Source organism: Amphiura filiformis, chromosome 11, assembly GCF_039555335.1.
Source record: "Amphiura filiformis chromosome 11, Afil_fr2py, whole genome shotgun sequence".
NCBI lineage: Eukaryota > Metazoa > Echinodermata > Ophiuroidea > Amphilepidida > Amphiuridae > Amphiura > Amphiura filiformis.
The window spans coordinates 38,145,056-38,168,671 of NC_092638.1; the positions used below are offsets into that span (position 1 = coordinate 38,145,056).

The following is a 23,616-nucleotide window of genomic DNA, read 5'->3' on the forward strand; positions in this document are numbered from 1 at the left end:
AGTTTCTTTATGGTTAGAAAATTTACCCACTATTAAAATCTAGCGACTAATGTTGTACGTTTGCTAAATAATTGCATGCGGGTGATTGTCCTGCGCATTTTGACACCTCGATCACTACTCTACGACACTCCTGAGAAAAGATATGAATGTTTAAGTAACACGAGGTCGAAAAATGAAAATTGCAAAAAGGCCTATTCAAGTTTTCAGCATAAAAGAACACACAAAACAACAAACATGCAGATAACATTTTTTGTTTAATCATACTGCCGCTTCCAACTTCACTTGAGATTAATCTCTTTCTTTTCCAATCTTTCAATACTTTGTGTGTCCACCGTTGGCTTCCCTTACAGCAGCCACGCGGCGTCTCATGCTCATAATGAGGCTTCGAATGTTACCTTGCTCAACCCCGTTCCACTCGTTGATAACGATAAATGCGACGCAATCCCACCGGAGTTGTATCTGCCTTTATCTTCTTGTTGACTCGTCTCTTGTGCTGATCCCAGAGGTTCTCCAAGGGGTTAAGATCAGGGCTTCTGGACCACTCATGTGTCTCAATTCCTTATGCTTCCAGGAATGCAGCTGTAATCATGACCTGTTTTGAATCCCTTTTCCAAATCCATCTCTCAAAACGTAAATGTCTTAGTACCCACTCACCTTTGTCTTTGATCATTCATCTGCACAATAAGCAAAGGATTATCCAACATGCATCAATTAAAATGCTTTAAATTTAAATTGAAAAGGCGGGAATAATGAAATCTTCTTGGATCAATGAATCGGCTCTAAACCGTTGAATATGCTTCTTTGCAATTTTCATTTTCGACCTCGTGTTACTTAAACATTCATATCTTTTCTCAAAAGTGTCGTAGGGTAGTGATTGAGGTGTCAAAATGCGCAGGACAATCTCGCGCATGCGATTATTTAGCAAACGTACAAAATTGGTCGCTAGATATTAATAGTGGGTAAATTTCCTAACCATAAAGAAACTTTTTTTGCGTAGTTTAGATTAGAAAGCACGGTTGTATTTGAGAAAACACGAATATCTATGCCCGTGACCCCCTTGCCCTGTCTTCAATGAACAATTTGCCAGGAATAAGAAAGAAAGAAAGATCGAATAGCAAAACAAGACCTAGCTGAGGTAAACACAGCTACTAGGTATAGTATAAAAAAAATCAAAAATAAAGCTTATAGAATTTACTAATCTGGGTGGTATGGGTGACGAGAAATGATTTTTTTTCTATATTTATATTGCTGTAGACTGGTCATAAAACAGTGAAATTATGTCGCAAATTAAAAATGCCAAATATAGTTTAACATTGAAAATAGAAGCATTTTAACCAATTCGTTTTGGTTTGGAGCACTGAAAATCACCAAGTTCATCAAGTCATAAAAGAAATTAACAGGCATGGTGCTTGAATGTACATGTAGTTAACATTTCAAACACTAGCAACAAGGGTTTCCCTTTAGCTCAGAATAAAATGATTATCAAAATAAGAATTCTTAGACCTTTACCTTTAAATGCACTGTGAATTTTCTTCCTACGAGATTTATTTTCAGAAAAAAATACTTTTGAATGTTGCCATGTGCATCAAATTTGAGGACAGATTTCGTCAAAACTTAGCGTAGCCTTAAATGTCAATATAATGATGTCACACGGAAATGCACACTCAAACAGTAATTTACAATAAGCCCAATCGGCATTGGAAGATTGCAATGCATTGTAGGACAGTTTTTGCAGTTTTAGGACACTTTGTCCTTTGACCTTTCAGAAAATTCAGAAATATTGGGTTTTTGTACATACAAAATATAATCTAAAATGTTTTACAATATTTAAAACAAATATAAAAAATATTAGTATTTCATAAATTAATTATTTGGTATTTTTAATGATCAAAATTGTGACAATAATAAGAAAATTAATAATAATTACGTAAATTTTCCCGATATGTCAGAGGTCAAAGTGTCCCAAAACTGCTCTCAAAAATCGGAAGTTAGAATGGCAATTGGGCTTATTAGAGTGGACCCATTTTATATCTATTGATCACACGGAATCATTTGTGGAGCTGTGTTTAACATGGCGGTCAAAACTTGGACTGCATGGCAAGAGCAACAGCTGTCTGCGCATTCGACTTTCTGGGGGAAAATCAAAGATATGGTTGATTCAATCGTCAAATTGTACGTGCTCATATCACAGGAGTTCACTGCAACACAACAAACATGAGAAGATCGATTAACTGTCGCAGTTTGCGTGTCAACATTGAATCATAGTACAAGAAATTGGAAATGGCGCAAGTTTCACATAAATTATTCGTCTGTGGGCGTGGGCGTAACTAAACGATAGCTGGTCTCAATTTATTTGCTCGCAATCCAGTAGAATTTGTTATAGGTTTGCGTTGCGTCAACCATCTCAAAGTCATCTCAATTTTTATAACCCAAATGCTCTAGTTGCTTTTTGGAGAGGGGAAGGAAAGAAGGAAGGAATGACGAAAGAACGAAGAAGAAGAGAAATCTTTTTTCTCGGGTGCGATTTTGAACCATCGATCCCTCGGGTGCCAGAGACGTGCACGGGCCTACCTTGCCACTTGGGTAGCTTGGCCGGTCCTGGGGGGGGCTCAGTAAAATGACCATACGGGAACGTACGTGCCGCAAATATGGGTAGCATTTTCAGCCTTTTGGTATATGACCCCTTTTTCAAAGTCTATTTTGGTATATGAATGGGTCCTTTTTTCACAATTTCCTCAATTTTTTCGGAAAATAGCCCAATGTTTCCTTAATCTAGCCAAAATTGTCAAAATTTTGCCAAAAGTTTGGGAAAATTTGTGCAAACTAAGGCAATTAAGGTTAAATTCTGCCGAAAATCTTGACTTTTGGTATATCAATGGGTCCAAAATTTTTGAAAAATTGGTATATTTATGGGTCCACTTTCAAATTCTCAGCGTCACGTCCCTACCAAAACTAAACTTGTGGGGGGGGCGTCAAGCTTTCCGTCGCCATCGACTGTTCGCATGATGACGCAATCGCATCACGTAGGATACCTGCCCGAGCATATGCTTTTTAATTGTGGTTGTTTGATGTTTGGTACGGTTAGAGTTAATATACGAAGCAATATATAGGAGGCAACTTAAGGTATTCTTAAAGTATTCTGAAGGTGTTCTTAAGGTATTCGTACATTATATTAGACAACTTAAGGTGTTCTTAAAGGCACACTCCGGCAATCACAATATAGGAGGCAACTTAAGGTGTTCTTAAGGTATTCTTAAGGTGTTCTTAAGGTTTTTATACACGTATATGAGACAACTTAAGGTGTTCTTAAAGGCACACTCCGGCAATCACAATAGAGGAGGCAAGTTAAGGTGTTCTTACACATATATGAGACAACTTAAGGTGTTCTTAAAAGCACACTCCGGCAATCATAACATTATGCCGTATATGTTAGAAAAATAATGATCAAGCACGAATCACGTGGTTTTATTTAAAACAAATTCACATTGATCTTAAAAACAAATAAATTCAAATTACCCGGGCACCGAAATTGCTTGTGGCAATGACGTCCTAGTAGTACAATGAAGGCTGGCGACAATTGACCATAAATAACCATGACGTGACGTCATTGCCTCAGGCAATTTCGGCGCTGGAAATTTGAAAATCGCGTTTTGAGAGCTGGCTGTTTGTTTTAAATAAAAACATGTGATTCTTGCTTCTAACATATAAGGCATAACCTTATGATTGCCGGAGTGTTCCTTTAATGTACATTAATAGTATTAGCAGTCTTGTTCCCATAGCTACACGGTGATGTTACCAACCGAATTGCACCAGTTCTATTTAATTCCCGTAATAAGGAATATTCTTCATTATATGTGTGAACTGAATCCGACGTAAAGTTAAATTTTAAATTCTCATAGTAATGATTAGACAGAGGTTTGTTGTTCTCATCCTTGTAAAATGGATAAAATCCATAGAGGGATATTCTGTTACAAATAGCGGTGGCAAATGTTAAGCCGATTAAGCCACTGGTAGGGCGAGATATATTCCAGATTCTGTATGAATAAGAACAGAACAAAAGAGATATGGATAAGTACAAAATATTAAGCTATTTGGCTACTCCAGTTGAAATCCATAACTGGAAGCCTACGAAGGGGGTGTAAACTTCAAACGGAATCACCCATTCAGGTAAACCCATTTGAAATTCAAACTCTCTGTGCAGAGGTTGTTTAAATGTAAGCCCAGAATACATTGCAGCCACTGACAGCATGTTTGAGAAACACATGGTTATTTTCAGAAAACATCACACTGCGCTGGGCTCCTGCTGTGCATGGTCATGGTTGTTATACGTAGTCAGCTACCTGCACAACAGATTCTTTTGTTCTGCAAGGCTCACTCAGTCATTTAATGAGGCAATACAAACGATCGAAATTGGTGTTGAAATGAGCAAAATTTTGAGTTACACCTTTTCAGTGTAAAAATTTTTTCTCAGCCAAATGAAAAGCAATAATTTTCATTTTTTCAGTAAATGGCTGGAAAAACTATAATGCTTGATACTGATTTTTTTTTTAATCCTGGTGTTAAACTTAGGCCTGAAATTCAGTCATTTAGTGTAAGATATTCGATTTTTATAGGCTTCAGCTCGGGCCGCGAGCTTTTTCTTGGATCAACCTTTTAGCTTTTCAAAGTAATATAGTTCGCTAATGAAGGATTTTCCCCAACTTTCTAAAGCACATCACCGTGAGCTATATATCATAGTTTTGTCAGAATTTCCGTTTTGATTTCACCATCTTTCAATGTCGGCTGAAAAATTTTCTAAATCAACACGTGAAATCTAAAGGCTAGTACTAGCATTGTGGATCGATATCCCTGGGTTTAATAGGAATACCGGCATGGCTATAGTGTTGCCAGAACTTCAATATAGCAAAGAAATTCCCAGACCTATAGCGCTCCTACTGATCATGTTTAACCAGAACACCCAATTGGGGATTTAATCGCTGGTCGGGCAATTTGCTTTCAATGAAAAATTGACCTGGATAACAACAAAGGAAATATCGACTATTTATGCTGGTTGCTCTCGAGATAAAAGTACTCACCATTGCCTACTTTTACTTAGTTTGACATTTTCGGATCATGAATGGAAAAAGGGTAAAACAAAACGGAAATTCTGACAAAACTATAACATATAGACCCACACGATGTGCTTTACAGAGGTGGGAAATATCTTTCTTTAGCAAACTATGTTAGTTTGAGACGCTAAAACATGAATTCCGTAAAAAGCTCGCAGGCGAATTCAAGGCCTATAAAAATCAAAAATATCACACTAAAAGACACAATTTGATGCTTAATTTTAACACCAGGATTTAAAAAAAAATGTATATCCAAGCACCAAGTTTTTAACTGACATTACTGAAGAAAAAAAATATTGCTTTATATTTGACCGAGAAAATTAATTTCATAGCAAAAAGGTGTATCTCTGAATTGTGCTGATTTTTACATGTATCGATCGACTTTTAGCGCGACTAAGCATTTCTAAAGAATTGGTTGTCCAGGCGGCAGACTGGATAAAGGGTGAGAAACAGACCATTACCATAGATAATCGGTGTCTTGTTGAGGTATGGTGAGCATGTTTTGACTTGTAATGAGTACCGCAGGTTAGTTTGCGAAGCTCCCCTGGTCGGGTAGTATCCCGGGGTTCTTGCCTAGCAGCTAATTTGCATGGACCGTTGAGCGTTTTTGGGTTGAGCAAGGATAAAGGCAGATTCCCTTCTAAAAACCAATGACAAGTTTATATACATGTACTGAGTTTACATTCAACGAAACGGTTACTTTTTATTTATGAATATTTACTTCGTTATGCTAATTAAAATTTAATTACTGTTATACGGACTGCAGGAGCCCTCTATAATTTTCTCTTGCCATGTAACATTTGCATTTAAATCGAGCTGTAAATGCATTTTTGCCCAATAATAGTAACCAACTCAGATTCTACATGTATGTTGTGATCCTTTCCATAGTGTTTCTAGAATGTCCATGGTATTCCTTTTGTTTAGCTCGCTGCCCGAGACCGTTATCTTGAGCTATTGTGTTGATAACGGTCTCTGGGCAGCTAGCTACCTCCATTACTCTAGGTAATGGTCGAGGCAACGAACCTCAAACAAAAGGAATACAATGGATAATCTGTGAATAGAAAAGGGCTAGACGTATATAACAAGATAAGCTATGCGTCTGCATGCATGCATGTGCAAGAAAACTTTGCTGGTTCCACCTCCTTTTCCCGGGCATTTTCCCAAGCATTTAAAATATCTAAAATTGTTTTAAAAACACAAGACTTTTTAACTTTCTTGGTAGCAATGTATCCACAAACATTACCCGTACCCAATTATTAATTCAAAACATAAAAGTCTCGACGAATATTCCATCAAAACTAGTGGATCTTATTTTGTACATAAATTTGAATGTGAAATGGTGTTGAAATGGCTCGATCCTTTATTACATTACACTGCATGCTGGGATTACATTGAATCAACCTCTGCTCTCTGTGTGGAAGATCTTTCTTAGTATATGGATTTGAATTGGAAATATACAGGGTGTCCCAAAAAAAAGAGGCCCCTCATTGCGCCCTCTTTTCCGCCTATTTCTGAAAAGTTAATCAAAAAATGTTGATATGTAAAGAAACCTTTATTTGTTAGCTTTAATAAACTAAAACAATTATTTTAATCGGCTCACAACTTTTGAAGATATGCCCTTTTAAAGACAGGTACCCGTTTTTCACTCTGTTCACGGATAGCAAACAGAGTGGTTGGGATGGGTCATGCTGTGGAGTGGCCTGCAAGATCACCAGACCTCACACCACTTGATTTCTTCACTTGTGGCAAAATCCAAGATCTTTGCAAACGTATTACTGCTATATATATTCGCAAGTATCTGGCGGACAATTTTGGTACGCAACGCAATTGATGCAATGAGGACTAGGGCTGAAACCTGTATTCGTCAAGGAGGCAACCAGGTAGAGGACAGAGCAGCACAGTAAACTCACTTCAAAAGAGCTACAGACAAACTAAACATGCTAAACCGCCCTTTTCAGGGCTACATTTTATTCCAAAAAGAGAAATGACTTATGTTGTCAATAAAAAGAAAGCAAGAAACAATAAAGTAAGAAAGTAAGAAACATAATAAAACAAAAAGGCATAAAATAACCGAGAAAAACATAAGTAATTGCAAGTATAGCAAAAGAAGTCTCATCCCACATCAATTTCGCCCAAATTAATGACACTTAACAAAATCCATAACCCATAAGTCCACCGGTAAAGCCCATTTCCTAAAATAAAGTTGTTATTTTATAAAGTTATCATCGAGGAATGTTTTATATTCATGCATGGTATATCAATCTTTGAAGTAGCCAAACCTCTTCCGTGGACAGAGTGAAAAAACGGATACATTTCTTTAAAATAGCATATCTTCAAAAGTTATGAGCCGATTGAAATAATTGTTTCGGTTTATTAAAGCTAACGGATAAAGGCTTCTTTACATACCAACATTTACTTGATCACTTGATTTACTTTTTGGGACACCCTGTATATCCCATTGTGAAATCCATTGGCGGTTCCAGTTGATATCCATTCACCCCTATGAAAGACATGACCTTATTCTCCCACACAGGGGTGTACAGTAAATTTTTAAACAGAGTCACCCATTCATGTAACCCCATTTGAAATTCACACTTCCTGCGTGGAAGATTGAGGTCATGTCTTCCATAGGGGTGTATGAATTTCAACTGGAACAGCCAATTGTGAAATCCATGACCTGACCTTAATCTCTCACACAGGGGGTGTGGACGTCAATGGAGGCCCACTGTATCAGTATATTTGGATATTTCTTGCATATTATCTTGAACGTCAAATTGTCCATATGGCGGTCGGCTTTTCACACCAGCTACATACACTTTCAGTACATATTGGATTTATCATGTTTATATAGAAAGACTGGTTGCGGCGAGAAACGACCTTTTTTACTTGAAATATTTAAGAGGCACGTGATTCTTAGCAATATAATATACTTTAACAACGCAGTACGTGTAACAAGTAACAAACATCACACTATGTGGGCTCTTTTTGTGCTCTACTCACTATTCCAGAAAAATACAGCACCTTTTATATAAAAAAAAAATATTATCCTGTTTTGCCAAATGAAACATAGCTAAATCCTAATAATCCTTTAGTTAGTTCTAAGTGGCAATAAAGTCAGATTTTAATATTTTTGCAATTTGAGATAAAATGGTCCAAAAACATGCCTTTTTGCATGCTTTCTTACAATTATTGTAGTGACAAAATTGTAAGACTTGGCACAAGTCTAAGCATTCAAAATCTTGAGTATAGGCTAAGAATTAGCTCATAATTTTAATATTATATGTTATTTTGCTAATTGGTTATGAAAAAGATTGGAAAATGTGTTTTCATAAATTAGAATGCATAACTTGAAATTAGTCTTTAATCAAGTCTTTGGGCCCGATCGTCACAAAATACGAAAAAGGTCGAAAAACACCCTAAAAATGCATGTTTTTGGCCCTTATTTCCAAAAATTGACCAAATATTAAAATTGGACTTTTATTGCCAGTAGCCAGAAGCTATGTTTCATTTGGTAAAACCGGATAATATTTTTTTTATTCCAAAAATAATAGTTCTGTATTTTTGCTGAACCATGAAATGGTATCAGCCCAGAGGAGGCTTAAAGGCATTCCTACAATGCACTATGATTGGGAAATTTGACCAATATAACCTAATTTTAGAGGCAAAGTCCCCATTGCCACACACACAAAATGGTCATTTTAAAACTGCAGCCAACGAGCTAATAGTTGAGACTTAGGACTGATATTTGATTTTCTTACAGGAAACATTCATATTGTCCCACTGCATTCATTTTATTCCTAAGTCTTGATGTTTTCAATGTTAAATAATAGGATGAAAACGTCAGATATTTGCACACAATCCCAATGCAAAGTATGGTCAACTTGCCACATGTGTACAAAAACCAGACATACCAAGGTCAGAAACCCCATTGGGTCATGGGAATGTCTTTAAACATCCTCTGGTATCAGCCTATAGACGAATCCGACCGCGCACTCTCGAAAGGGCGCCCTCTTACATCGCCGCCATTACGGGGGCCATTTGTGCAGCATAGCATAGGCAAACAACAACAATACTTTGGATATGCTTCTCTAAGTTCACTTCACTGTCACCATCATCAAATTGCCATGGCTGCTTAGGCAGATGATGTTCGAGACTGGCCAAAACTAGAATTTCAAGGTAATTTACTTGTCAAAAAAGTGAATTTATGCATCTTTTTTCGCCGTAGCGTAGGCCTAAATATTGTAAACAAAAGCTTATTTCATCCGTATGAAAAGTGTTAAAAAGCATCGGTCGATTAGCTCTGGTTTAAAGAACCGGATAGGCCTACAGGTGTAGGCCCTATTGAAAATAGTTTTAACTTTTAAGTAGTATAAAATATCGCAAAATTTTCATCAGAAGTAGAGTTTTAAACTTAAAAAAATGCAAATGATGAATGCTTTTAATTAAGAAGCGACAAAAGAACAAGAAAATTATCGGTCTTTGACTGACGATTTTCTTCGGCGACAAATTGAACAAATATTTTTGTTATTTTTTCTTCTTTGGTCCCTTTCTTTGTTTCTAAAATTGTTGCAATGAAAAGACATGTTTACAAGTTCTTGCTTACCATTTATAAACATGTATTGCAAACACTCTCTTGCAAGCTAGGGGTAGGCCTAGGGCTTTGGGGAAATAACAAAATATATTAGGGGCCTCCCCGTTTTTATGATGTGTTGCCAAAGCCTTTGCAATTGCAATTTTACACAGAAATGGATGGTAAAAAACAACATATAAATAACAAATAATAAGGGACTCCCTCACTGATTTTTGAAAAAGTCCGGGCGGCACAAATCTTTGCAGGGTTCTTACACTTCATGAGCAAAAAAAATCCATGACTTTCCATGACTTTAATTAAAGAATTCCATGACTTTCCCTGGTATATAATGCACCAACCATTTTCATACAATTGTACTATTTGTGTACTTCAAAACCCTAACCATAGTAAGGGACACTTTACTTTCAAAATATGCTTTAATTCAACCACCTTCACATTGAAAAAAAATGACAATAGCAATTGGCATTTATTTTTGTCAAAACAATTTTCAAAGAAGCTCCATTTTCAAGTTACAACACTTTAAAATGTCCACGTTCCCATATTCAACTATGCACGAAGCATTTTTAATACTTTTGCACTGGCTTTATAACATGACCTATGCATAAACTAACAATTCATTGATTCAGGTGGACCACCCACCAGAGCTTTAGGCCTAACATCGGGTTTTGTTAGGGCATGTTTTCAACAACAAAAAAAGGAGAAAAAACAAGAAAAAACCTAGTGCTAATGTTAATTAGAAAATGTATACCAGTTGTCTATGCATGGTTAATATTAATGTCGGAAATTATCTTGTAGGCCTATTACTTTGCACCAATATAGAGCTAACTAAATACCTTCAGACGACAAAGCATGTGTAGCAGTTAGATAGCCGGGTTAAATAATTAATAAAAAGTATGTGCATGAACCATCTGAACTGGTCTGATGAAGTAAATGTGACATCATCAGGGGGGGCTGAGTCACTTGTCGGCAATTTTCAATTAGAAGTTTTTTGCATCATTTTCTAGCTGTTTACAAATTAATGCTACATTTTGATGCAAACTCCATCAAAATCGGACGTCTGGTTACCGAGTTATGAGCAATTTATCAATGGCTAAAAACAATGATAAAACAAAAGAATTTGAACATTGTTTTTGCCAATATCTCAAACACAATATTAGTGACATCCGACTCATTCCCCTTGATCATGTCACAAATTATTTCGGAAATCATCTTGTAGGTCTAGGCCTATACATGTTAAAATAAAAAAACAAAGTGCGTGCATGATCTGAAAGTCGAAACGAAAACGATGTCGGAAATCATCTTAGGCCTATTATTTTGCACCAATAGAGCTAAATAGTTAACTAAATACCTTCAGACAACAAAGCATGTACGTGTAGTAGTTAGATAGTTAATAAAATATTAATGTGAATGTGCATGAACCATCTGAAAGTCGGACGTTAACTATATCGGAGATCATTCTATAGGTCTATTAAATATAAAAAAAATAATAATGTGCATGCATGATCCGAAAGTCGGAAAGAAAACGATGTCGGAAATCATCTTGTAGGCCTATTATAGAGCTAAATAAATTTAGTTTTACTAAATGGGCAATTCCACGGTAACGGAATGTAACATGTATGTTTACATTTTCAAAAACAAAATTTTGGGCAGAAAATCATGTCTTTTGAAAAAAAATCAGTACTGAGTAGTAAACATATTTCAATATATTTCAATATAACTGCAATACGCATCAAATTATATTATTCTACTCTATCATTTCATACCAAATTTGTAATATTGTGGCACCAGTGTTTTTGGAGATATCAACTATTTTCACCATTTGGAATTTGCTCTCATACGGAATTGCCCATATACCTTCAGACGACATAGCATGTGTATAGCAGTTAGGCCCTAGATAGGTCTACTTAATAAAAAAATATTAATGTGCATGAACCATCTGAAAGTCAGAAGTATTATTTCGGAAATCATCTTTTAGGTAGGGCCTATAGGCCTATTTAATAAAAAAATTAATGTGCATTCATGCATGATCCCAAAGTCGGAACGAAAACGATGTCGGAAATCATCTTCTAGGCCTATTATTTTGCACCAAAATAGCTAAATAGTTAACTAAATATATACCTTCAGACGGCGGAATAGTGGACAAGTGGCATAATTTCTGTGCATAATTTACCCAGCAGGTGCTGGCCGGTAAATGCGTGATTTTACTTTCCGATTTAGAAAGTAGGCCTAACAATCGGAATGGATTTTAAAAACACGGAAAAGGGTATTAAATGAAAAAGCTAATAAATTTAATTACCATTTTTGGTTTAAAATAATATTATTAATCAGAGAAACTTTTTGGGGAGCAAATTGTGAAATTCCACGACTTTCCAGAGATTTTCTGAAATCCATGACTTTGCAGGCCTGGAAAATGAAAAAGCAAAATTCCATGACCCATACGAACCCTGCTTTGCTCTCACAAAACGTGTTGCGTTTTTTATTGTAGGCCCATGGGCCCGAGTATATGCTTCGATCGTTTATTGATAAATCATGAATGAATCCCACCTCTAGATCCCTGACTTGAAGTTAAACCTTGTCTAAATGAACACTACCAACATGCCAATATCGATTGTGAGAGCCGGCGAGTTATGCTAGGGTCGGCTACCCGTGTCAATGCCGAGTAGGCCTACCAACCAAAAAAAATAAATGACTAGTCAGGCCCAAGGCCTAGCATACCAGGCCTAAAGTTAAGCATCAATATAATTGTAGGTCTAAATGCTCGAAAATGTTCCGACCACAGCTCCTCAAAATAAGGTAGACCTAATCATGAAAAAATTGTAGTATTAACCTGATTAAAATCGGGATTGAAATAGCTTAAAACAGATGAAAGGTGAACATACAGCGTGCACGTGAACTTGAATCAAGCGCGAAATGGCCCCCGGCAATGGCGGACGCAACAGCGCCACCCACGGTTGAGGAGTAGAAACAGCTCCCGTCGGATTCGTGTATAAGAATGAATGTTACTAGCTTACTTACTAGCTTACTTACTAGCTTACTAACTGACTAACCACTTGGTCTGAAATGGACATATCTCTAAATGCCACAAAGGTATGACCCCATGAGTGGTGTCATATGAAAGAGTAAAACATAAAGAATATAATAAAAATATTTCCAAACGCTGGAGGTCATCCAGGGGTCACAGGGGTCAAAAAAGGTAATTTTAACTGAAAATGCTCCGATTGAGCTTAAATATAAATGCAATGATCCTTGTGACATTCTAAACATGTTTTAAACATTAAAAATTTATTTAAGGTCATTAAGGGGTCATAAAGGGGTCAAAGGTCAAGGTTCTCAAAATGCTCCAATTGAGCTGAAATTTAAATGCAATGATCCTTATGACATTCTTAACATGTTTTAAATATTTTAAAATTCATTTAAGGTCATTAAGGGGGTCATACAGAGGTCAAAAATCAAGTTTTCAAAATGCCAGCTTCTCACGATCAAGGTATATTAAAACGGCAATTAATGAAACAGTCTTATTAAAATTAATACTATCCTGCACAGTATTGCTGCTTGATCAGATCGTCACAGTCATCCGCCTAACTTACCTCTAGTTTATTTTATATTCTTTACTTTTCCTCTTTCATTAACACCACTCGGGTGGTCATACCTTCGTAGCATTTCGAGATTATGTCCTCTGATGTCGTCACTCCGATGCGCACATAGTTACTGCGCACTTCACACGGCTTTTAAATGCGCAGTAACGATGATCGTTTGACGATGTGCACATCGGCGTGACGTCAAATGACGACATCTCAGGTCTACCTGCAAAGGCTTATGGGATTTACAGAAAGGTGAATTGATAGCGATGACGAAGGGTCATTCTTATTTCAATTGTCGGAGGCACCTAACAAACCAATTCTGAGTACCCACGTGTTTTATTCTTATTGGTCTTTGGGTCTATACTCACTTGGCTGTCGGCGCTACTAAGTTGGCGGTTGCAAATGCTAAACGTGGTACCCTTTTATGATTACTTCCGTATAGTATATCATACATTGTCCGTAAGACAGGTCGACTTGTGTTTGGATGTTTCATATGCCAAAGAATTGTATTTTCGGGTAAAGAATACAACCTTTCTTGCCAAAATGCTTTGAGTAAATCAGTTCCGTTTGTTAAATTACCAATCATCCAGCCAATTCCTTCCGTATTTATACTCATAATAGTTGTATTAAATCCAACATCATCTATGTATCCTTTTAGTGCACCCATATTAAATCTTAGAACGAAGTCCGTGCTATCAATTTCCTTTCCACATCGACTGTTCTGGAGGATTCCACCATTTCCTACAACAGCGCAAGTGTTGAATTTTCGGCTTAATATCCCAAAAGAAAGATCAGTGGTACAATTGCAGAGGAGCATACTGTTCTTCTTTGTTGAGTTAGAATAATTGTCTTGTTCGCCTTGTTTGTAGAAGGCACGAAGTGTTCTACTTACTGGAAGAATCTTCAATATGCGGGGTCTGTTTAGAAATACAATGACATATTAAAATTATGCCTACATAGAAATAATAATAATGCAGGGCATTAGGAAATGAATTGGGAGAAAACCTTCTGCTAATAAAATACTATGCTGAGCCACCAGCCTGGAAAGCTCACACTCCAGTAATTTCAGATGATTGAGCTCAGTAATTCATCAAAGAATGTCTTCCAATTCATGAAAACAAATAGATAATCAGCTTATCGGATTAAAAGCTTAGAAGGAAGGTCTTGCTGCTCAGCGAGTGTTTGTAATTATCAGAAGGTTTTCTCCAAATTCATTCTCTAATGGAATATTGGGATTAAGGAGTAAGGATAAAGGTATTACGAAGACGATAAAAAGTTGGGTTTGGGTGGTGGTCAAGAAATGAAAACAACATTAAGGGGTGGGGTATGAACGTTTGGACAGTATTTATTGTGGGACATTAGAGCACATCAAACATATCGAATTCTTTTTGAATTCGCAATGTAATACACATTTTATGCCAAATGATTGTAAATTGATATTTTTGATATTTAATTGATACTCGAAGTAAACTTTATAAATCTGATGATTTATACTTAAAGTGTATGTAAGTGGGATGAAAAGCCGACGATCAATTGCAAAATTTGATCTTTTGTATTGAAGATATGGATTTTTTCCCAAAGCACCAAAAAAAATGAGGTCTTCTAGGGGAAAAAAATCCATATCTCCAATATGAAAGGTCAAAATTTTCAATTGATCGTCGGCTTTTTCCTCCCAGCTACATACACTTTAAGAATATGTCATTAGATTTATAAAATTTACTTCGAGGACTGTTATATATCAAAAATGTGAAAAATATCAAATTTTAATAATTTTTCATAAAATTTGTATTATATCGTGAATTTCAAAAAATGAAAATTATTTGATATCAGAAAGACATTCTTCGTATTCAGAATGCAGTTCGATATGTCTGATGTGCTCTCATGTCCCACAAAAAATACTGTCGAAACGCTCAAAACGCTCATCCAGATCCCTTAAGCAGTAACAAAATGAGAACGAGAACAAAATATAAAGTAAAAGAGTAAAGAAATAGATTAATCAGGAAATGTAAGAAAAGGAACGAAGCTAAAATAATGGGAACGGGATAAATAAGATTGAAACGGGACAACACAAGCATAACTGCTTACCGTAATTTATCCATCTCGAAAGATACTTGATCAGGTTGACCATGTTTACTGTTTAGAAAAAAACCCAAAAATATTTGATTAATATACAAAGCAGTTTACTTGGATTTATATTGGACGAAAACAAAAAAAATCACTAAAACGTTTAAAAAAATAAATTCAGACGTGTTGTATGTGCAGGTCCGTAACAGTAGATTACATAAGCACATAAGTACTGCCAAATCAATTACCATCACGGTTGTATTTCCGTGTTAACTACTACAAGCACGCTCATAATATCATTATACATTTCAATCATACATATTAATATTGTTGTTCTCGGTTTATATTGATTTAATTGTTACTGCTTAAAATGTATTGCTATTTATTTATACCATTGACTTTTGTTTAGATTTAATATTATTACTCTGTTGAGTTACTAGTGTCACTTGTAATGTTGATGATTGATGAAATAAAATATGAATGAATGAATGATTTGAGGGGGGGGGGGGGGTTGTGGATACTGTAAGATTGTCATGTATTTTCAAATATTGAATACATTGCATATTTTGCCGAAGTCTTTCCATTGTACAAGACGATTATAAAAACATTCAATATAATGTTTATTGTTTATATATCTCAAATGTAATTCTTGTTCTTCTACAATTTATTGTAACATTTTATTTGCTTAGGAGGACGCCCTCAATATTTTTCAAAATTCTGTTTTTACACGATTGTAATGTACGTACTTTAGTAAACTAACATACCCTGGATAAATCAAAATTTTAGGTGCTGTAGTTTGTTAAAATCCGAAATTTTGAATAAGACGGTTTATTATTACGATGGAAATATTAGTCAAACCCTTATGCAATGTTCATAATACAGTACGTACATGGCCTGTGGGACGGTCATACAAACACCAAAGGACCGTACCGTAGCACGACCGACGGAGTGACAGTTATTGGCGTCATCGGCGTTGATAATAAATTCCAATTTTCTTAACTTTATCTCATAGATGAATGGCCATTAGATCAAATCATACAACGTGTCGGCATTTTTTGTTACAAGCTTGAATACCCTCAGTACTACACCCATGTATTGGTTTGATTGGTCTAAAAAAATATTTTTTCATTTATAGCTAGGCAATATATGCACGGATCATGTGAAATAAAGAAAAAAATAAAATAATAATAAAAAAAGGTGCTTTTAAACCATTGTATAGTAAGTCATTTTAGCCCTATATATTTTTTGTTTACATGTATCCTGGTAACTCAGATGCGTGTTTCATAACAAACCATAAATTGTCCATAATTTATTCTTTTCAACATGTTCAAGTAGGGGGCATGAATAGAATACATTAAATCCTTTGTTATACCATCTATAGAAATGTACTCACTGATTATAACACTGAATAAATTAAATAGGCCTAATCTCTTCCACATAGACAATTTAATAGTACACCATGTATTTATCTTCTATAATGTGGTGTTAGGAAAAGAGATTAAAAAAGGCTATAAGGTCATCAAAGGTCAGGTTATAGGTCAATTGGTTCAGGTCAAATTCAGGCATCAACATGTGGTAGTCTGTGATATCATACATGTCATAATGAGGCATCAATTTTGATATTTTGTCTGTTACTGGATATATAATGGAAATATGTGAGGTGGATATACTAAAATACCTTGGGATGTAAATGGTGAGTACAATTTAGATTGCCTAGTTGAGATGAATTGGGCAAATAAATATAAAATAGTTACCAAAATCACAAAAATGAACCTTACGGAAAACTACCTAATATGGTGGTATGGGTGACAAAAAATACAATCTTTTTCAACATTGCTGTAGTGTGGTTGTGGTAACCTGTTACCTATGGCTTAATTAAGTTTCAGTGAAATAGTGTCGCAAGTTCAAAATACAAAATATAGCTCAACATTGAAAATAGAAGCATTTTAACTGGTTCGTTTTTTGATAGTTGTGGAGCACCAAGTTCATGAAGTCATAAAAGAGATCAGGGACAGCTTATTCCCATTTTACATATCAACATTATTTCCCTAATGTGTTAGCAACACATATCCAAAATTTTAACGAAATCCGTTGATAGTAAGCTTTCCAAAATGAAGTGAATTTAAAACATCAGTGATGTACCACCTTTTGGCTTATATCATTAGAAGCATGTACGCTTCATTGATACTGATGCCACCAATTGAACGAGAAGATTTGCCCCTTCATTTTGCATACCACTTTGTCCAATTTCTTTTTCTCATTTCTTCACAAAATGCAAAAAAATGCAAAAACAAAATGCATGGGTGTAGTACCCCCTTAACCTGTATGGAATGCGGTGTTGCAAAAAAAATACAAAACGTGGCAAAACTATTCAAAAGTGGTTGTTACTGCATTTGTTTGTCAACTTTTTTATTTGGTTTGGCATTTTCTTTTACATAGTTTGTTGAAAGCTGGCAAGCCCTCAAAATGTTCTACTACCTGATATGTCAAAATAAAAATGTCCTTCACAAGCTATGCTCTTCGCCAAACCCATTTAAACTGCACCCGCGCCCTGGCCTTCGCAATCTCAACAGCTGCGCCCTTGTTATTCCGTTTTCCCGTCTCTCCCTTTCTCAAAAAGCTTTCTTCCCATGTGCACCTACACTATGGAATTACCTTCCTGACACTGTATTAAAATCACCATCCCTGGCTGCCTTCAAATCTGCCATTAGTGGCCAGGTGTGCTAGTCATCTCCTCCTCCACCATTTGTTTTGTCTTGTATTTTATTTTTCTCATCCATTTGGTTTATCCAATTTTTGTCTGTCCCTTTTATTTTGTGTTTGGTGTAATTAGGCCACCCTTTAATTTAGTGCATCTGGCACTATTGGGTTCTCACCTGGTCTTTGACCGAACTGTTATGAATAAATAAATAAATAAATACATAAATAAAATGTCATTTTGTGAATTTTTGGGTCATTTCGTTCAATTATAGAGATTTTACACAATAATATACAATAAAATAAATTTAGTCAATTTAAAAATACACAATTCTAAATGCGGCTCTTGAATGAAGAGGACACACCTAATACAATATGTACGCTGATGAAATGGTGACAAAGGTTTTCATAAATCGAGTCATAGAGTGCATATTTTGTTTAAAAACACTACAATTGTGTTAATTTTGTATAAATTAGTTTAATGTGTCAAATTTGTATCCAAATTATTGTTTTATAAGCTGGCAAGCTAATGCAAATTCGATAATAATATTTATACTACTTGAAATATCGAGACTGTATGCTGCCAACAAATAATGTGATTTGAGATCTTTTTTGGGTTATTCATGTTATTTTGTCGAGAAGTCAAGAGCTTGATGTTTAACTGAAGAAAATTATGATTACCATGATTACTGGTATACTCTACATGTTCTATATTTTTCATATTTATATTTCAAAATAACATCGTTGCAAATAGCCAAATTGCGTTACCTTTTACTATCTTAAAACAACAAAATTATTTACTATTATTACACATAAAAGTTATTAAAATACATTATAACAAGAAATTAGCATAAGAAAAACATAAAATATTATATTGCACATAATTATGAAAGCAAACCCCCTGTCTAATATTATCTCCACATCCCACCCCTACACACCCACCCCCTCCTAAGCGCACCTCTAATACTCCCAAACACAGTGACCCCAAATAATACGCGCCACACACCAAATCAAATAAGCATCAAATAAGCATAAGAAAAACATAAAATATTATATTGAACTTAATTATGAAAGCACACCCCTTAACTATTCTTATCTCCACACTCAGCCCCCCCCCCGCACCCCCCTCACCACACACCAAATCACTCATACCATATACCATAATAATTATCACATCAAAATAATTAAATTGCATCAAATTAAACTGCATCATTAGGTGTAACAAAACAGCTATGGGCAAACCTATATCAGTCTTCAGGGCTATCTAGACCAAAATAATAAACACAGCCAGATTAAAAAGTTTCCACTAATTCCATCCCCATTGAATAATGAATGAATATTGAATAATCATCGTGAGCATAGGAACCGTTGTTTTGAAATTCGTGCAATTAAAAAAAAAAGGAGTTGTATCAAGCGGGGGAGGGCACAGATATTTTGGGCACCGTTTCTATATTACGGCCCTTGCTAAAAAGGTGTAGGAAAACGTTAAGAACACGTTCAAATGTGCAAAATTTCCTCCTCGCTGCGCTCGCATTATGATAAGACAACTTAAGGTTTTAAATTCTGGTTCCCAAAAATCTTGCATGTGTAAGGGGGGGTCAACGATTTTTGGCACATCAAAGGGGAGAGGGCCAAGGTTTTTGGCACGTCAAAAGGGGGGGCAAAGATATTTTAGCATGACCAAGGGGGGGGGCAAGCGATTATTGGCAGACCATTTTGAGAATTCACCACCCAGGAGAAGGGGGAAGGAAGAAAAGAATGAAAGAAAGAAAGAAAGAAAAAGAAAGAAAGAAAGAAAGAAAGAAAGAAAGAAAGAAAGAAAGAAAGAAAGAAAAAGAAAGAAAGAAAGAAAGAAAAGAAAGAAAGAAAGAAAGAAAGAAAGAAAGAAAGAAAGAAAGAAATATGCTATACAACCTGGTATTTTATTTAGCTTTTAAACATGTGCATGTATAATATGTAAGTAGAAAATAAAAATAGTTTTGCTAAACAGTGGACTTCGGTTGTATATATAAATGCGCATATATAAATGCGCACGTGACATCTACAAGTCGCCATACCGTATTAAACGATATAAGGTACCCGGATGTACATAAACTCCCCGTGCAAAAGTATAGGGGAAAATGACAGGTCGCAAGGAAAATTGCTTTTGCAAAATAGTGGCATTGATTGCAAAGGTTAAAATAACTTGACCCGAAAGATAAACTCTTTATTAACGTTTTCCATCACGGAAAAAAAATTAACTACGGAAAAGCTAGATATAGCTGATTTACAAACTTATATTTCATAATTTCCGTGCTAAATGGGCGTGCCAATTGGCCATATCTATGACGTAGTGCTGATTTCATACTATCATGCTGCTTGCCGCCGAGCGGCGTGACACATGCGCATTGTAGACAAACAGACACAATCAAGACTTGTGAATGGCTGATAAGTACGGGCGGAACGGGCTAGGACTCATAATCTGAAGGTTGCGGGTTCGAGCCCCGGCGACGCCATCGTGTTGTGCCCTTGAGTAAGGCACTTTATCTCGATTACTCCTCTCCACCCAGGTGTGAAATGGGGAGCTGTTATGAATACTGTCCATTGAGCGCCGCCCAAAGGTATGAGCATGCCTTGGGCATTGTATGGCAGCTGACATATTCTAATGACGGCGGAATAAATGTAAAGCGCTTTGGTACATGTTCACATGTGAAAGGCGCTGTATAAATACCAACATTTTTATTTATAAGTCATGCCTCTTGTCGCAACGGCATGAAAGTATGAAAGGGGACATGATTGGCTTTAAGGTCAGAACTGTGCAGGCGGCGGATGACATGATCGAGCCGGCAACTTGTGAAACCGCCCGGCCGTATGGCATTTTCCAATATAGTCGGTTAATTTTGTGGGGTTCATTATCGAACCCCAACGGTTTTAGCTTGTATTTATATTATTTATCAACATAGGCCTATTTGTTTGTGATATTTCAAGCGTTTTAAAATTTCAAAATAATCCCATTCAATTACACGGTTGACGATGAAAATTTACTGAATTTAGAGAATGCAATGCGGCCACCACCTGGAACTGTGGTCGCAATTTCAGTGATTGACAGTGAGGTAACACGAACATGGCACTGGCCATCTGGTCACGTGCGCATTTATATATGCGCATTTATAATATACAATCGAAGTCCACTGCTAAATAAATCATTTCTTTCATGCAAGCGATGTGCTTAAAATTAATTAATTAATTAATTTTGTAGTGGGGGCATGCTCGTATCATGCTTGACAAGATAAGGTCTTGCTTTTTATTTATTTCGCCCCTTATGTTTTTCTTTATTTTATTAATTAATTAATTATCTATTTATTAATTCATTAATTTTGTATTGGGGGCATGCTCCCTTATATTTTTATGTTCCTCGTATCATGTTTGACAAGATAAGATTTTTCTTTTATTTATTCCACCCTTATGTTATTTTCTTTATTTTATTTTCAATTAATTAACTAATTGATTAATTTTGTAGGGGGGCATGCTCCCTTATATTTTGTTCATATTTCGCGTATCATGCTTGACAACATAACGTCTCGCTTTTTATTTATTTCGCCCCTTCGGGCATGACAACATGATTAATACCACCCCTGCCTCATCGGATTGAAGACACTCCTCCCTCCCCCACAACTGTAACCAAAGTTTTTTCCAAGCTGTCCCCAGAATTCCTTTACCAGGAAAATTTGATGTACCGGAGTCACCGAGTCTGTGGCCAAAATTTGCAAATCATTTCACTGATCTGCTACTAAAAGAACATTACCCGGACAAATGCAAAAAAAAAATGCAATTTCCATGCTAAAATGAATAAAATGGACGACAATTGTTTCCTTAAATCGTGCCAAAGGAAAATGCATAGGTCTTTTACAACTTTTGATCAACTTGTCCAGGTATTTTGATCCAGCTGAGTTTTATGGGTTTTTGCAGGCATCCAAGGAGATACCCTAGCACTCATATTATTTATGATTTTTAAAAGCCTACATATAAAGGATGGAATTATAACTCTTATTTTTAAGATTCGTGTTCAAGTTCGAGATGAAAAAAAAAAGAATTTACAAGATCTGCTCAAAGAATGGCTTTACTGAGATAAATGCGCGCGAAGCGCGCGATAAATTGGCATTTTAATACTAAATGGGCCAAAATGGGGTTCATTTTGGTCTAAAATAGACCAAATGGACAATGTAAAATTTTAGTAATAAATTTTGTCAAAATATTTCTGTCAACTGAGCAGGGGAGTGGACTGACTTGCCACCCTACCCTGCATTAGTATTATTATAATTATTATAATTATTATAATAATTTTTATCATTATTATTATTATTATTATTATTATTATTATTATTATTATTATTATTATTATTATTATTATTTGTATTATTATTATTTGTATTATAAGGAATTTTAATTTCCACACTTAAAAGTGTTTATCATCTGATTTGTCAAGTGGAAGTTGCAGTCACATTTATCAATACTTTATCAAATATCTTAAAAATACTAAAGCTAATTGTATGGCCAGTAGAATGCTTGGACAGCAGTACGTTTCTTGCATGCGTTTCTGACATACATCCTTAACTGATCAGGTCACTGGACATGCTGAATAAGTACTCGGCTAGAAAACCGTCAGGGTCGGCCGATAAAAAAATTGACCTTAAAAATATTTCAAACTTTTGTTCTTTTTCACTTACCGTTGACTGTTGTACTGATATTTTACTATATACAGGTCAAAAGCATTTCTTATTTGCTTTCTATGGACATTATATGGATAATATTAGGTATACATGGCCCGGGGGTACTCAAGTTTGGTTTTGGTAGGGACGTGCCGCTGAAAATTTGAAAGTGGACCCATAAATATACCAATTTTTCAAGAAATTTGGACCCATTTATATACCAAAAGTCAAAATTTTCGGCCAAATTTAACCCAAATTGTCTTAGTTTTTACAAATTTTCCCAAAATTTTGGGAAAATTTTGAAAATTTTGGCTAGATTAAGGAAAAATTGGGCCATTTTCCGAAAAAATTGAGAAAATTTTGGAAAAAGGACCCATTTATATAATAAAATAGGCTTTGAAAAAGGGGTCATTGATATACCAAAAGGCTGAAAATGCTACCCAAATTTGCGGCACGTCCCCGTATGGTCATTTGTACTGAGAACCCCCCCCCCCCGGGATACATGGCTTTTTCACCATGTTCACTGCCATGCAAGATTTGTACATAGCTATAGAAAAACAACAGGCCTTGGGCGTGGGCGCGAACTTGAAGCGTGATTGACTAGCAATTTTAAACTATAAAAAACATCATTTTTCTGACGATTTTGGCAAAATAACAATTGAAGAGTAAATTAACGGCATCAGAAATGTGAAATAGTCATAGGAATGTCTATGCGCAACCCGTGAAAAGTAAGGTTGGAATCTCTAACTATAAAATGAAACAAAAGTACCTCAAATCATTGATCATTGGTTATTATATAAATTAGAATACAGCAAATGAATGGTTCATGTTTGCCCGGGATGTTTACCAGCTATAATAGGTGCGCAGTTGGAGGCAAATTCTTGTTT

The 23,616-nt window shown here is 35.7% G+C and overlaps 1 protein-coding gene across 2 annotated transcripts in view; it reads right to left on the reverse strand.

Annotated features, from left to right (window-relative positions):
- Positions 1-3,663: 3,663 nt before the first annotated feature.
- The window catches only part of LOC140164815 (alpha-2,8-sialyltransferase 8B-like), a 119,810-nt gene continuing 99,857 nt past the window's right edge, over positions 3,664-23,616 (reverse strand). For both annotated transcript variants that reach the window (XM_072188184.1, XM_072188186.1), the window contains 3 exons: positions 15,366-15,413; positions 13,649-14,197; positions 3,664-4,034 (listed from right to left, as the gene is read on the reverse strand). In XM_072188184.1, the coding sequence (XP_072044285.1) occupies positions 3,740-4,034; positions 13,649-14,197; positions 15,366-15,413 (892 nt within the window). In that variant the 3' untranslated portion in view covers positions 3,664-3,739. The remainder of the gene's footprint in view (positions 4,035-13,648; positions 14,198-15,365; positions 15,414-23,616) is intronic.